Below are 13,900 nucleotides of genomic sequence, written 5' to 3' on the forward strand. Positions count from 1 at the left end.
TGGGGGACCTTGAAGAGCTATAGTAGTTAAAGGAATGAAATATCAAAACTATTAATGAATAATTACCCAGCAGGACTCTAACTTTTATTATTAGAGTCTGAATGATTGGAGAGGATGCCTGCAGTGGGGGACTTGTGATCTAGGATACAGCAGTAGTCACTGACAGAAAAGAGAGGGAAATAAGCAAATATCATCAAGTCACGCACATCGGGTCTTAGTTACGCAAGGTCTCCTTATGTAGGCAGTGATGTGCTTAAAAGTGAGACATTTACTTTTACTTGTTCCTATTTTAAGTGATTGCTTTGATAGGTCTTTGAAGAAAAACATTATTTTCTATCCTTCAGATTCAGTAACTGCCCTTAAATGTCTGATCATGTCATATATTCAGTGGAGACAATATTGTCACTTGCTTCCATGGTGATCTACAGTGAGTGATGGCTAAGACTAATGACATTGGATTGTCAGGGGCTCTTCCAAGGCGGCCACTAATTAATTATTTGTCATAATCTCCCTGTGAGGAAATTACTAATCTTATTACTTAATTGATCCTTTGCAGTTTGCACTTGCAGAGTGCATAAAAATTCATCTGCGGCCGTGAAGAAATGACCATTCGTGCTATCCTTAGCAGGAAGCAAGGAAGCGGCCCTGAGAGCACCTGTGTTCACTCCGTGACACGGACATGGGCCTCAAACTTTAAGTTCTGTGACAGCCTCATAGGCCATGTTGCTTTCAATTCCAGCTGAATCATAGAATGATTATATGTGAGGCATTTTAATGTATTTTTCTAATCTCCAGAGATTGAAGTTAGTAAACAGTGAACTAACTCAATTATAAAACTGCCCCTCCAAAAAAAGAAAAAGGCAACATTTTAATTTAGTAATTTTCGCTTGGAAGGCACATACAACAAGCAGACTGGAAAATGCTAAATGTGCTCTGGCAGCTGTAGAAAAAAAGTCATCTGATATAAATTAGTCCCCTATGTTTGGAGTAGGGATTGTTATAAGTTTCCTTTCAAGTTACTTTTTGGCCAGTCGTCTACTCCTCGGTCAGAGCCTGACTGTGTGGCCCTGCTGGGAAAGAGAGAGCATTTCTGTACTATTATATTGATAGATTGTAGCTAATACTTAACCTAAAATTGTAATCAGAATGTCATATTTATATTATGATAGATGATAGATAGATAGATGGTAGGTAGAAAGATAGATAGATAAAGACTGTGCTTCTCTCCTAACAGGGAACACTGGAGAGGAACCATGTTTCCAACAAAGTTGTTAAGATTTGCTACAGGTAATCTTCACCTTAATCCTGGACAGGAGGCAGTGTTAGTGAGGATGACATTAGTGATAGCAGTCATGACAATAGCTAACATTTATTCAGGCCTTATTTTATACCTGGTACTGTGCTAAGTTTTTTGTATATATCATTTTATTTAATCCTTTTAACAATGCATATGGAGACATTTTAATAGAAAGACATTGAGTATTTGCTAAAGTTTATGCAGCTAATAGGTGCTTGAAGCTGAGGAAGGAACAAGCTAAGCGTTACTTCAGGGCTTCTATCTTTACTTTGTGCATCTGAAAGTCCAAGGGGACCCTAACGTCACCTGCCAGCCTCCCTGACATACCTGCACACGTGTTTTGTGACTGAACCCCCTCCACAGCTGTCTGTGTATGGAATGAACTTCTTTGAACTTCTTTGAAAAGTGTTTTTTCCTCATTCTCAGGATTGTTCAAGCATGAAATAGACCAGTTATTTGCAACTATTCTTTTCAACCAGACCACACCATGGTTGATTTGGTGCTTTAAACTAATTTGGTTTGCTCTGTGATCTGTTTGAAATAATTATGACTATTGTTTGTCCAAATGTTGTCACTGGGGTGGTGCGCAAGCAAATTCTTCTGCACAGACCTGAACAGATAATATCGATAAAAGCAAACTGCTCTGATCAGCCCTCTGTCCTTCCAACAGCGCCCCCCCGGCATGCCCGCTGTTGAGCACCATTGGGCTAGAGGAGTGGTTCACAGCCTTGTTTGATTATATATCCCTACTTGTTAGAAAGGTTCTAGCTACACTACCAAGATGTGTATAGTTATTAACACACAAATAATAGAACAATAATAACCATTATTGAATGCTTACGATATGACAGGCTCTGTCTTAAAAACTTTATAAGTGTTGGCTTACATGTGATACTTCACAGCAGCTGTAAGAAGTAGGTCTTATTTTTATTAACACCATTTTACAGATAAGGAAATTGAGACATGAAATGTTAAATAATTTTCCCTGGACCACTTAACCAGCAAATGACTGAACCACGCTTGGACCCAGGTGGTCTGACTCCAGAGTCCATGCTTTTATTGACTATCCCACAGCTGCCTCTCTGTGTGTTACTCTACTAGCAAAGAATATGCTTTATAGAATATAAGAAAAATAGAAATTTTAAAAGAATGAAATGAACATTGGTAATAACTGTACAAACAAATAAAATATTTCTCTGGGATGAGCAATGTAGGAAATTTTAAGCAACCTGAGAAGCCAATTCAAGAAGTAATATAGGACAAGGAAGCTTTTCTTAGTCACGTTCAAAGGTATCAATACCTTAAAATCTACTGTATATTTCCCACCTAATGTGCAGTAGAAAGTTCTTGTTCAATTGACAATGGGAATTATGCCAGTCTAAAATAAGCCTCCATTTTGCTCAATAAACCATTTGTTTTCCAGATAAGCTTCTATTTCACTTTGTCATTTGATCCGTAGTTCTTAGGTCTTACCAAAAAATAAGGGAGCACCGGAGCACAGCACAGAGTGATTGCTTTGGTGTTTTCAATGAAGTCAGATTGCTGTTTGAAGTCGTTATGACTGCCGCTTGTCCAAATGTGGCCACTAATGTGGTCAAGACCTGGTCAGAAATTTCTGTATAGGGGTTTTCAGGAGCTGCAACTGGTTGAAGGAGACCCTGCAAGCTAAGATGCCTGTTTAGAAGCTGCCTTTGCATGGCGCTTCATGAGACTGAGCAACAACCAGTTTTCTGCGTCAACACCTCGAGGATGTGATAAAGATCAAACTACCCCTTGACAACTGCGTGTGATCGAAATTCGAATACTCTGAATAATGATGAAATATACCACAGAAAAGAATTTTTATTTTCAACATATATCATTATGGCATGTTTCAGATTTGCTATAATTGGAGCTGCTTTTAAGCCCAGTTACAAATGCCCATTTTTTACATACACAGAAAATACACCACCTGGAAATTTACAATCTTTTATTTTCCAAAGTGTCGTTCTGCAAATATGGATCTCTTTTAAGATCAGGAGTCCATAGGAGATAGATTTGGCCTCATCTAAGTAAAATGAGCAAGAGGAAACATAATTTATGAGCTGTGTTAACAGAAGGGCACCGAGTTGGGTTTTGTTAAACTAATCTTATGGCTGGCAAGGATGACATGTCAGATGTTTCATTCATTTTAAATACCAGACCACTTCCATAAATCATTTTTATAATGTTAAGTGCATTATATAGGTACAATACCAAGAGACATGTATTTAAATGTGCCAGACAGATCCATTTGCTTCACTACATACTGTGTATCTCATTTCATTTTCCAAAGATGCATTTATCAGATTATTTTTTATGGGCTGACCCGTATTTTAGTCTTATTCACGTGGTCTTGTTTATTGGTGCTCTTATGCTTATTTGATTCTCCCTTGCACATACAGATTCAACCCATGTGAATATCATCATAATGTTCTCTAAGGAATCTCCTTTTTTAATACATTTGCCAATGTTATACAGTCAGAAAAAAGTATACGGGATGCATTTGGGGCTGTTTAGCATAAAAACTTCATCTGAAACAGCTGTATTGTATGAGACACTATGTTGTATTTCCGAATATTTAAGGTTGAGTTTCTTTACTGTGTGAATGCTATACTATTTTCTTTTCTCCCCTAAATCCGCCCTGTTTAACAGCAGACAAACCCAGGGAGCACTGAATGAATCCGATGATCCTGAAACAGGCTGTCTAACTGATAACAAGCCAACTTCTCGACACTTCTATCCTGTCGCCTTGCTGCTTGTCAGCTCACACCTGCTAGTTGTGTGGCTTATTTTAAGTCTTGCGTTACTGTTAGCCAAATACCAATAAGTTTTACGTTGTATTCCTTTCTTTTCTACAAATGACAATGGACTTTAAATTATGGGGACGATGCTGTAATATTTCTACATTTTCAGATTCACAGAATTTAAAAACAAAACCAGTGTTTGAACTGTAAGTGTTTTCTTTGTTTTTCCTAAAAATCTAAAAAGAGAAGTACTATGCATTAAGTGAATTATTTTGCTCTTTTGTTCATGGAAAAGTGTTTCCCACTGTTAACCAGCTCGAGAAGAATTTTTAAACTACTGTCTTTGGAATAAGACAAAGAACAGAATCCTGAAAGCTTGAAGTTCTGCACCTCCTGTTCCTCTTCCCATTAAAGTTATTAAAGAAATTCAGATTGAATTTGCACAACACATTGAAACCCTGAGACAAGTCCTAGAGATGTGGGAGGTTCCAGACTTTGTTTCCACTGTGCTAATGTCACTGTTTCCATCAGCTGATAGAACCTTCTGTTTGAGTTCTTAACCTGTTAGTTATGTTATTTCCTTGCCGCAATTAACCCTTTTCTGTCAAGTAACTTTATGGAGAGAATGGCTATTTATGTTTTGTAATTAAATTAACCTGTTTGGAACTATTGTTTGGTTGATTTGGCTTTCAGAGTACTTTTCTATTCTTTTTAACAAGGTCTTGTTTGTGTCTTGAGGCACCGTTTTCCGCACCTGTGACTTTTGTACTTTCCGTGCACAAGCATTCTTCCTCCATAAAGCTGAGGCTTGGACCAGGATGTCCAGAAAGCCATTTTTTTCTCTTCGTTGCACAGCTAAAGTAATTAAGTAAAATAGAAATGAAACTTTCCTTTAAAAATCTATAGGGCCAGACTTAATCAATTAAATGCCTTATTCCTAGAATCTGCATCCTTAGGGCTACATATAGATTTTAATGTGTTTTAAAGAGACTGAGAAATTAATTTGTGAAAAAGATAGAAGAAGGCAGATATATTTATGAAATTAAAGTGAAGCTGTATTGTGGAGCAAAGTATATTTAAAGAGTTTATTAAACCTTAAATATCTGTTAAGAGCAAAGAGACTTTAATCATCTCTTTCCGTGGGCAATAATGGTATTGGGCCTGGCCTAGGATTTAATTTTGTAAGATGTATCATCATTTGTGAAAAAAAAAAATGTAGAGTTGAATCTTTGTTATTTTTACTTGGACTGTTGCTGCAACTCTGCATTGAACAAATAAAGCATATTTCTTTATTCTGTGTTTCATGAAGTTGTACTTTTTCCCCTTTCACCAGAGAAGGATGCCGCATAGAGAATGTACTGAAGAATATCAAATGCAGAAAGTATGCTTTCAACATGCTACAGCTGATGGCTTTCCCCAAGTACTACAGACCTCCAGAGGGGACTTACGGAAAAGCTGACACCTAAGTTTACCAACATGTAAATAAACAGAAACACAAATACGCTCCAGTTGGATAATCTCCAACTTTTTATTTTTTTTTTACTGTCATAAATTTGTGGAGGGAAGTGATCAGGAATGTGTGCCCCAATCTAGAAATTACTGAATTAGTTATCAGTATATTATTCTGAAAGAAACCCATTTAAAATAATTCTAAAATAATACTGTGTTTCTAGTTCTAAGCTTCTTTGTATCGACCCCCGCTGGTTGAGATCAGCTCGGAAAGTGTAAATTTCATTCATTAAGTATTTTAAGGAAAGACATCCTGAGAAAACACAGGTTGCTACAAGAGGACTAGAGGTGATTCAGAGAGTGACACTCTCCCTCCGAAATGAAGATAGGAGAGTGTAAAGGGCAGAGAGACTTGGAGATATTATTTCACAGCCTTTCTCACACATAACCTTAGAGCCCATCTGTGGGATTTAAAAAGTATTTTTCTAGTGGACTGAAATTAGGTAGAGTTAACTCATGATCTTGACTATGGAACAATTTACAAGTGTGCTTGTAAAGACTTGTGTCATCCAACAGAGGTGTAACTTCTCCTCCTAAACAGGCAGATGAACAGTAAAGTTACTTTTCAAAAACATGGTATCTTTTCAAAACTCTGACTTGGGTTGTATGGCCCAGTTGTAGAAGTGGCAATAGAAAAAGTTGAACGGTATAATAGGCAAAACATTGCGAGGGACTGCGAGGGACTGCGAAGGAAATTAAAGATGATCAGCCTGTTGATGCCCAGGATAAAAATTCTATCAGCCTGAACTTTATGTAGTCAAGTTCATGAAAGTCAGTAAAATAGCTTTGAGATGTTTTCTATCAGTCATCTTGGCACAGAATATAGAGAGTGTAAGTATGCATTGTCTGGTGTAGATTAGTGTATGTGAAGAAACATTTTAAAACATGTGCAACCACAACTAATGATAGACCAAAACAGTTACTTCTGTTAACCTGAATTTCCAGTTTGTCCTTACTCAATAAAATAACCCCATAAGCTTTCTAAAATTCCAGATTAGAGGTTAATTTAGACATCATCTTGTATAACACCATTATAAATGGGTAAATAAGGCACAAAGGAAAATATGCCCCTAACCTCCCAGCGAGATAATTTTAGAATTGTGGTTACAATCTCTTCTTACCTTCCCTGTCTGTGGCTTGACTCTTCTCCATATTGCCATGCTAAATATACATGAAAATTAGGGGAGAATCCTAGTTAATTAGATAGAAATTGGCATTTATTGCTGGAATTGAAGCTTAGAGTACAAAGGTGTGAACAAATGAAATTTATTTTCTCCAAATTTTAAGAATTTACTCTTTCTTCTTTCTCATCAGAGGAGCATGCCATCTAGAGCATAATTTTCCTTGGAAATGCCAGAGGCTTATTTCATAGACATCCCTTACCTATGGCCACGTTCAACAGATGATATTATGGGGCTTTCCATAGCTAATATGATAGCTCTTTGACTAAGATGCCTTTTGAAATTAGGGTTCCAAACAGATCTCTAGGCTTGTGTTGGGTGTTTCAAATTATTACAAATTTTAGATAACCCTTTGGGGCTTTTAATACTAAAATTATCAATCTATTATTTCAGCAAATGACTTGTGGGCATTATACTCAAGGCAATTGCCAAACAATTTACAGCCTTTTTAATAAAAAGATGCTGTGTATTGTGGATCTACTTATGGACAAAGTTATCTTAGTGTTCTCCTTTATACCTCATTCTCCATTTCAATGATTAAATATAATCTTTGAATTGTTCAATTTCATTTGAAAATGGTAGGATTTGCGGTTATTTTCGTTATCCCATTGGATTTAAGGTAAAGAGGCTGGGATGACACAGGTTTTCTTGAATAATTATGAAGCCTCGTTCAGTATATCAAATGGTAATCTGACTTCCAAGAGACCTTAAGTGATTTATGATCCTGCAAATACTCTTATAAACAATAATTTTTATTTGTATTTTTAGAAATGAAAGCTCTTGACTTAAATATGGAAAAAATATTTATTAACTAAAAAGCTAACGATAACGTTTTCTATTTTTGGAAGACATTTCAAAGCCTTTTTTCTTTTTTAGTAAGTGCTAATATAAACGTCCAATAGAATAGAACTTACTGTAATACAAATGCATACAAGTTTTTATTTATTATTGACATAGTCATCTGTATTTCCCTATAGGAAGCCTCTATTTGTGCATGCTTTTAAAAGTGGATTTCATCAGGGCCCAGCCCAGTGGTACGGTGGTTAAATTGATGTGCTCTGCTTCAGAGGCCCAGGGTTTGCAGGTTCAGATCCTGAGCACAGACGTTGCACTGCTCGTCAAGCCACACTGTGGCGGCATCCCACATGAAATAGAAGAAGAGTGGCATAGATCTTAGCTCAGTGACAATCTTCCTCAAGCAGAAAGAGGGAGATTGGCAACAGATGTGAGCTCAGGGTCAATCTTCCTCACACACAAAAAATAAATAAAAAATAAAAGTGGATTTCATTAAGAAAATTTCTGTTTCATATCAACAATATTGCTCCTTTCCTGAGAGATGTTCCAAGTATCCTTCGAAAGCATCTTCACTATTTCTTAAGTTGTTAAGGCTTTCTAAATCCAAGAACCAATGTTATACAAAAAATTTGAAAATCTCCTTTGTACAAACACAGCCTCAGTCATGCTTTTCTATCTGTATTTTTGTTTAAAGACACACCAGCCGGCCTATTGTAGGAGATCATGTTGAGCCAGAAACTGAACCAAGAAAATGACATTTCCAAACAAGTGTTTTTCCTCAAAAACATTGCCCCTCTAATATTATCAAATGTAGTTATCAATTCTGTATTAGCCAATTGCAGAGTCTTACAGAAAATATATTTTAAAACAAGGGAAGGTGGAATCATGATTACCTTTGACCCGGTGACAAAAGATCCAGGACCAGGAAATGGTCCATAAAGCAGCTGAACATAAAAGTTTAAAATATTTGATTGAAGCAGAACCACCCTGAGACACACCCATTCATTTATGCGGTTGTTTTCTTCTTGTAAATATCACCTTGGGTTTGTCTACACTCTGCCAAAACAATCTTTCAATGTAAATAGTTTGGTCAGTCTAATAATCCAGTGAGTCAGAGCAACCATTTGATCCAGCTGACAAATTGTGGTAAAATAACCAAGCACCCAGTTAGAGCAGCCTGTCATATACCTAACCTTCAGTCCTTGCTTTATAAGACTAACACTCTTCTAAAGAACCCTCAAGTCATAAAAGCTAGCATCTAGATGGAGGATGCTTCCCATTTTTTTTTCCTCAAGTAAGATTGGTATTTGGCATAAAATAAGATTCAAGGTATAAAAGAAAAAGATTTGTATACAGTAATGCTTTTCTTCCTAAGCAAACCAAATCCCCCCCAATGTAAATTTTGATATGTGCCAGGAAAAGACGATACGGGTCACATGCTGGAACGGGCTCACGTTTACTCATGAGAGTTAATCATTAAATTTTCAGCAATTTTGTAAGCCAGTAGTAAAACACAACTATGGTTAAATATTAAATTATGAAATAAAATTGAATAAATTTTATTAAAGCAAAGATAAAACTTACTACTTCCTATTTTACTACCTTTTACAAATTTTCTATGTTCTTGAGGTTATTTGTGTTAATTGTATCTGTACAATTGAAATAGTATATTATAGAGATGCATTACTGTGCATATCTTCCTGGCTCCACCTTCGGTAACATCACGTTGGTAGCTTGAAATTGACCCCAGTGGGAGTATTTACACCACAGAAACTGCCAAATGCTACAAATCAGGGTTTTTAATTCCTGGAAAGCCAGTGGATAAACATTTACTGGCACACAACTGAATGCCACCATCATTTTTTCTCCAGAAAATAACAAACAATTGGAAGCAGGATCAAATTATTAAAATGACATTAAATGCAATCACTTATCTTCAGATGGGTGCAATTTTCTTTTGCTTTTTACCCTCTTTAAAGACTCTTATTAGTCTATAAGTAATATTTGATGTTTATATTTTATTCATAATTTATTTAATCATAGAGATGCACTTAAAAATGTATCTCTCTATGATGTTTGGCAAGGGAAATCTTAGCAATGGAGCTTTAGTGTAAGCAATAACAACTCCGGGCTAAATTCAGGGAAATGTCAGCCTAATTAGAGTATTACTGAAAATGTGCTTCAGTATCAATTTTTTAAGTTTATAATTTTAGTATTTGCTAAAAGCACTAAAAACAGTAACATATTACTGTGTGCCAATTCTAGTAAATATGGCTCAATTGGAACCCAAACTGTTAGATTAAGCAAATTAAACTCTGGCAGTATGCTAAATCAACACAGATGTTTTAGGTGTTTGATTTCCAAACAGGATGGCCTATCAATTGTTCAGTTCAATATAAAGGGCGTCTTTTGTAATCCTCTAGGAAATAAATTAACTTTTATCACAGATTTAAGAAACTGAGCTGTGAAAAACTATAATCAACAGTTACAGAGGGAAATGAACATATTGAACGCAAAGCATCCCTAATAGCTGGAAGGTTTAGAAATTATGCACTACTGAAGAGAATGATTTGCTGAGAGTTGTGTAGTTGATTGACAGTTTAGTGTGTGAATTCACGTTCATTTAGCCCAGCTGCAATCTGCAAAAGCTATGCTTTTTACCCCCATATTTATTTTCCGTTGCATTGTAAAGCAAGTCCAATATATTATATCTTTTGTTTCTTTGGTTGTTTTAAGTTAGAACTTCCTCTCCAAACAGATGCTACAAATAATAACTGCCTTTAAGAACAGAAAATGAAATTAATGTTTTAGATAAAATATTGCAGGCCAATTAGTTATTGAGTTGAGGTATAAGAGTTTGGATTTTTACTTTCTGAGTCATAGTGCAGATGAAACACTCTTTGAATTTTATTTCTAAGCAAGTCAGAGAAAGTCTAAAGCGTTTTTGATGTCAAAGAAAAATCATATCTGACTTTTAGTAACAAGGAGTTGGAAAAAATTGTAAGGTAATATTAACCAACAAAAAAAATGAACATGTAATCAGCTCTCCTGAGTTTGAATTTTTTATAGATTACATGACTATTTATATTTTTAAATTAAAAAAGGAAAAAAAGGCTCACAATGAAGTATAGTACCCAGAGAGTGTGAATGTCAAGGGAGAGAAGACCGCATACAAGTCATGTTGCCTGAAACCATATCTTGCTTATCTTTTAGAAAATATAGCTCTTTAAGAATATGTTGCACTTTCATACACATTCACAATCTTCCTAAAATCATCTAAATTACTTACTCCAAGGTCATAAAAGGGCACAATCCAACCATACATCTTTAATGATGACTTGGTGTTGTTTCATTGACTAGGAGGCGATATTGACTCAAATATTGGCAAGATTGCTGTATTATCTATATAGTTCTTATGATGCTATCACTACCAATATTAAAAAATATTTCATGTCAAAGAACTTTCAAACCTTTAAAAGGCAGACTCCATTTGTCTATGACTATATAGACACTCCCATTTCTCTGCACACGTGCAATCATTTGTACACATATATTTCTCATGTGAATATTTTATTTTATTTAATCTAACACCTAATTTTCAGATTCTTGTGGTACTTATCTGAAACATTGGGATTTGTGGCTTTTTTTATGTTAAATTTATATTCTACATAAACCAATAATTTGTATTCCTAGAAAATGAGGCACAAATAGGTTAGATAATCTTATATTGGCATTTGAAGAAATATCATTTTGTTTTATTGTTCTGTGTAAACCATATTCATTGTACATTGTGTGTATATTTTTGTTTAAATAAATGTGATTTTTATTTTTTATGTTTCTGTCTTTTTCTCCCTATTATATATATTTTTTTCATTTTCATCAGTATAGCAATGTCTAAACATTAGTTAAAATATTAGAAGGGCAGGCTAAACAATATGTCAAAGAGAACAGACTAATTTTATGCTGGACCACAATTACAGTGCAAGTTTTACGTTGATATCATGTTAGTCTCATATTCACTAGCAGAATGCACCTTTCAGAGTTGTTATTCTGCGGGAGCAAGATCAACCACGATTTTAAAAAAGGTTCAAGAACCAGATGTCAGTGCTTCAACCTTGGGCAAATCACTGATCTTTGTAGTCCAGAATACATGTAGAGTCATTTGAGCACTGGAGACAATTTTTCCATGTAGGTATTTGGATCTTATCATTTATAATTCAATATAGCACCTGATAGTAGAAGGCAAATCCCAAAGAGTTTTAATTAGATCTTGTTGCAAAAGAATTAACCAAATGAGACCCCTGCTTGCAGGTAAAAAAGGAATGAAGTTTTGCCATCTGGAGAATTTCAAGAACATATCTGATCTTGCAGCAAGAAACATTCCTCTTCTGTAACGTCATCATCATCAATATATGTTGATACTAATGTGTGTTTCTTCATCTGAGCAGGAGCAAGGTTATAAGCAGCCCCATAGTGAAACAATGCGTAGTGAATTATAGCAAAATGCTTCCTGCCGTAAAACCAGAGGGACAGCAAGAGTAAAATGGTAGTACTCTGTTATATTAAATATCCATTCAAAGTTTAAGTGTTATAAGGGAGTGACAGTCCCATTCAAAGTCAGAGTACAACAAGGGACTCAGGAAATTTGTTCCAGGGCTATATAGTGATATCTCCAGAGAGTGGGATCAGGAAGGTGGTGGATGTAGTTGGAGCATGTGAAGCCAGCATCAATTCTAAGCCAAAGTAGCCACATGGGCATGATTCTATGGCTCCATGTAACAAACACTGAGTGTTCTTGCAATGATCCTGATGAGTAAGGGTAACTCAATAAGTTTTTAAATAAATGCTAAGTGAAAAGGGGCAGGGGATGGGAGAAAGCACTTTTGGGTAGAATACCAGGAATATGGTACTCAACTATTAAAAGCTCCCTTCTACCTCCTAATCCATCCAACTTTGTCACTATAGCCCTTAGTTTCAGAATTAAATAACAGCAATGATGATAATGATCTGCTTTTTGCGTAGTATGATGGCTTCTCAGTTTCTAAGCCAATTGACCATAAACAACCACCTCCTTGGTGATAATTCACCTCCTTTGACTTTGACTTTGTGCTGCACTCTTCTAACATCTGATTCCTCTCTAAACACTCTGTAGTCTCTCAGCTACTGCTTCTCCTTCCTCTGCCTGCTTCTTACATTTAGGAGTTGCCCAAAAGTCTAGACTCAGTATTCTTCTCTTCTTGTTGGATATGCTTTCCTTTGAGGTCTTCAGCTATTGTTTCCAAGGAGAAAACTCCAGTACTGACCTAAGGAATGTGAGCTTTTGAGTTAGAATGCCTGGATGCAAATCGTGGTTCCCAGAATTCACTAGATGAGGACATATGTCCAGTTACCTAATATTTTCTTGTCTGTAAAATGAGGTTAATAGTATGACTTAATTCAGTTTTTCTTGATGAAAAGTAAGTGAGAAATGTATGCATAGCCCTTTGCCCAATGCCCATTGTGCTGTCTTATCTGTTGGCACTCAGCATCCATTGCCATCATAGTTTAGGCCCCTGAAGTCCCATTACCTGGAACTTAAGAGTTGGCAGACTGAAAACTACATTTTCTTGGTACACTTACCATGAAAGTTTTGGATATCATATAGGTTCTGCCAATGAGACCCCCCTATACCGTATTTGAAAGGAAGAAGGAAGATAGCAAGGAGTAGAAGGCATTCACCCCTTCTGTACCAGAATGGGCAGACAGCCATATTGCAGTAGAGGGGAAGCAGCAGTCGGACTCTCATATCTATTGTCAATTCCCCAGTTTGCTAGTGGAGGTGGCTGTGACTTCAGCACGGTGGAAGCCATAGCAGCAGCATTTTCCCTCTTGTGAGTGGCAGTAGGAGTTCCTGAAAACTGGATTAGAGGTGCTTGAAGTCAGAAGCCTGATAAGGGTCCACTTCTGACATGAAGTTCCTCCAGTCTTTCCATTGATTGTATAAACATCAGGTTCCCCCTATTACATGAACTCAACTATTTTCTGCTCGAAATGACCGGATTCTCATTCCTGCACTGAGCCCTCACTGATGCCCTCAGCCTATAGGACATATTCAATAAAGTTTTTGGTATTTGTTGCTGATTAACTTATTTATCTTTGATTTCTTTTTAGCTGGGCACCAGCACCATCTTTCCAGGTATCTGCTGGCTATTTGTGAATGTATATGTTTGAAGATATTCATGATTTCATTGTTCTTCTCCCAATTCACACACAGCCCTCCTAGGTTTCCTGTCTTTGTTAATGGAATCCATATGTTAGTCACACCGGTTCACAAGCTTGAATCAGCTTTAACTCCTCCATTTCTGTTGACGTAT

The 13,900-nt window shown here is 36.2% G+C and overlaps 1 protein-coding gene across 35 annotated transcripts in view; it reads left to right on the forward strand.

The window, feature by feature from the left end:
• Positions 1-11,380, forward strand: part of INPP4B (inositol polyphosphate-4-phosphatase type II B) — a 747,875-nt gene extending 736,495 nt beyond the window's left edge. For 13 of the 35 annotated variants that reach the window (XM_070608970.1, XM_070608973.1, XM_070608972.1 and 10 more), the window contains one exon: positions 3,971-5,354. In XM_070608970.1, the coding sequence (XP_070465071.1) occupies positions 3,971-4,145 (175 nt within the window). In that variant the 3' untranslated portion in view covers positions 4,146-5,354. Of the gene's footprint in view, positions 1-1,234; positions 1,288-3,970 lie in introns of all 35 variants that reach the window. The other 22 variants (XM_070608975.1, XM_070608976.1, XM_070608981.1 and 19 more) reach the window with 5 other exon arrangements.
• Positions 11,381-13,900: the final 2,520 nt, after the last annotated feature.

The sequence above is a fragment of the Equus przewalskii genome, chromosome 2 (genome assembly GCF_037783145.1).
Source record: "Equus przewalskii isolate Varuska chromosome 2, EquPr2, whole genome shotgun sequence".
NCBI classification, from domain to species: Eukaryota; Metazoa; Chordata; class Mammalia; order Perissodactyla; family Equidae; genus Equus; species Equus przewalskii.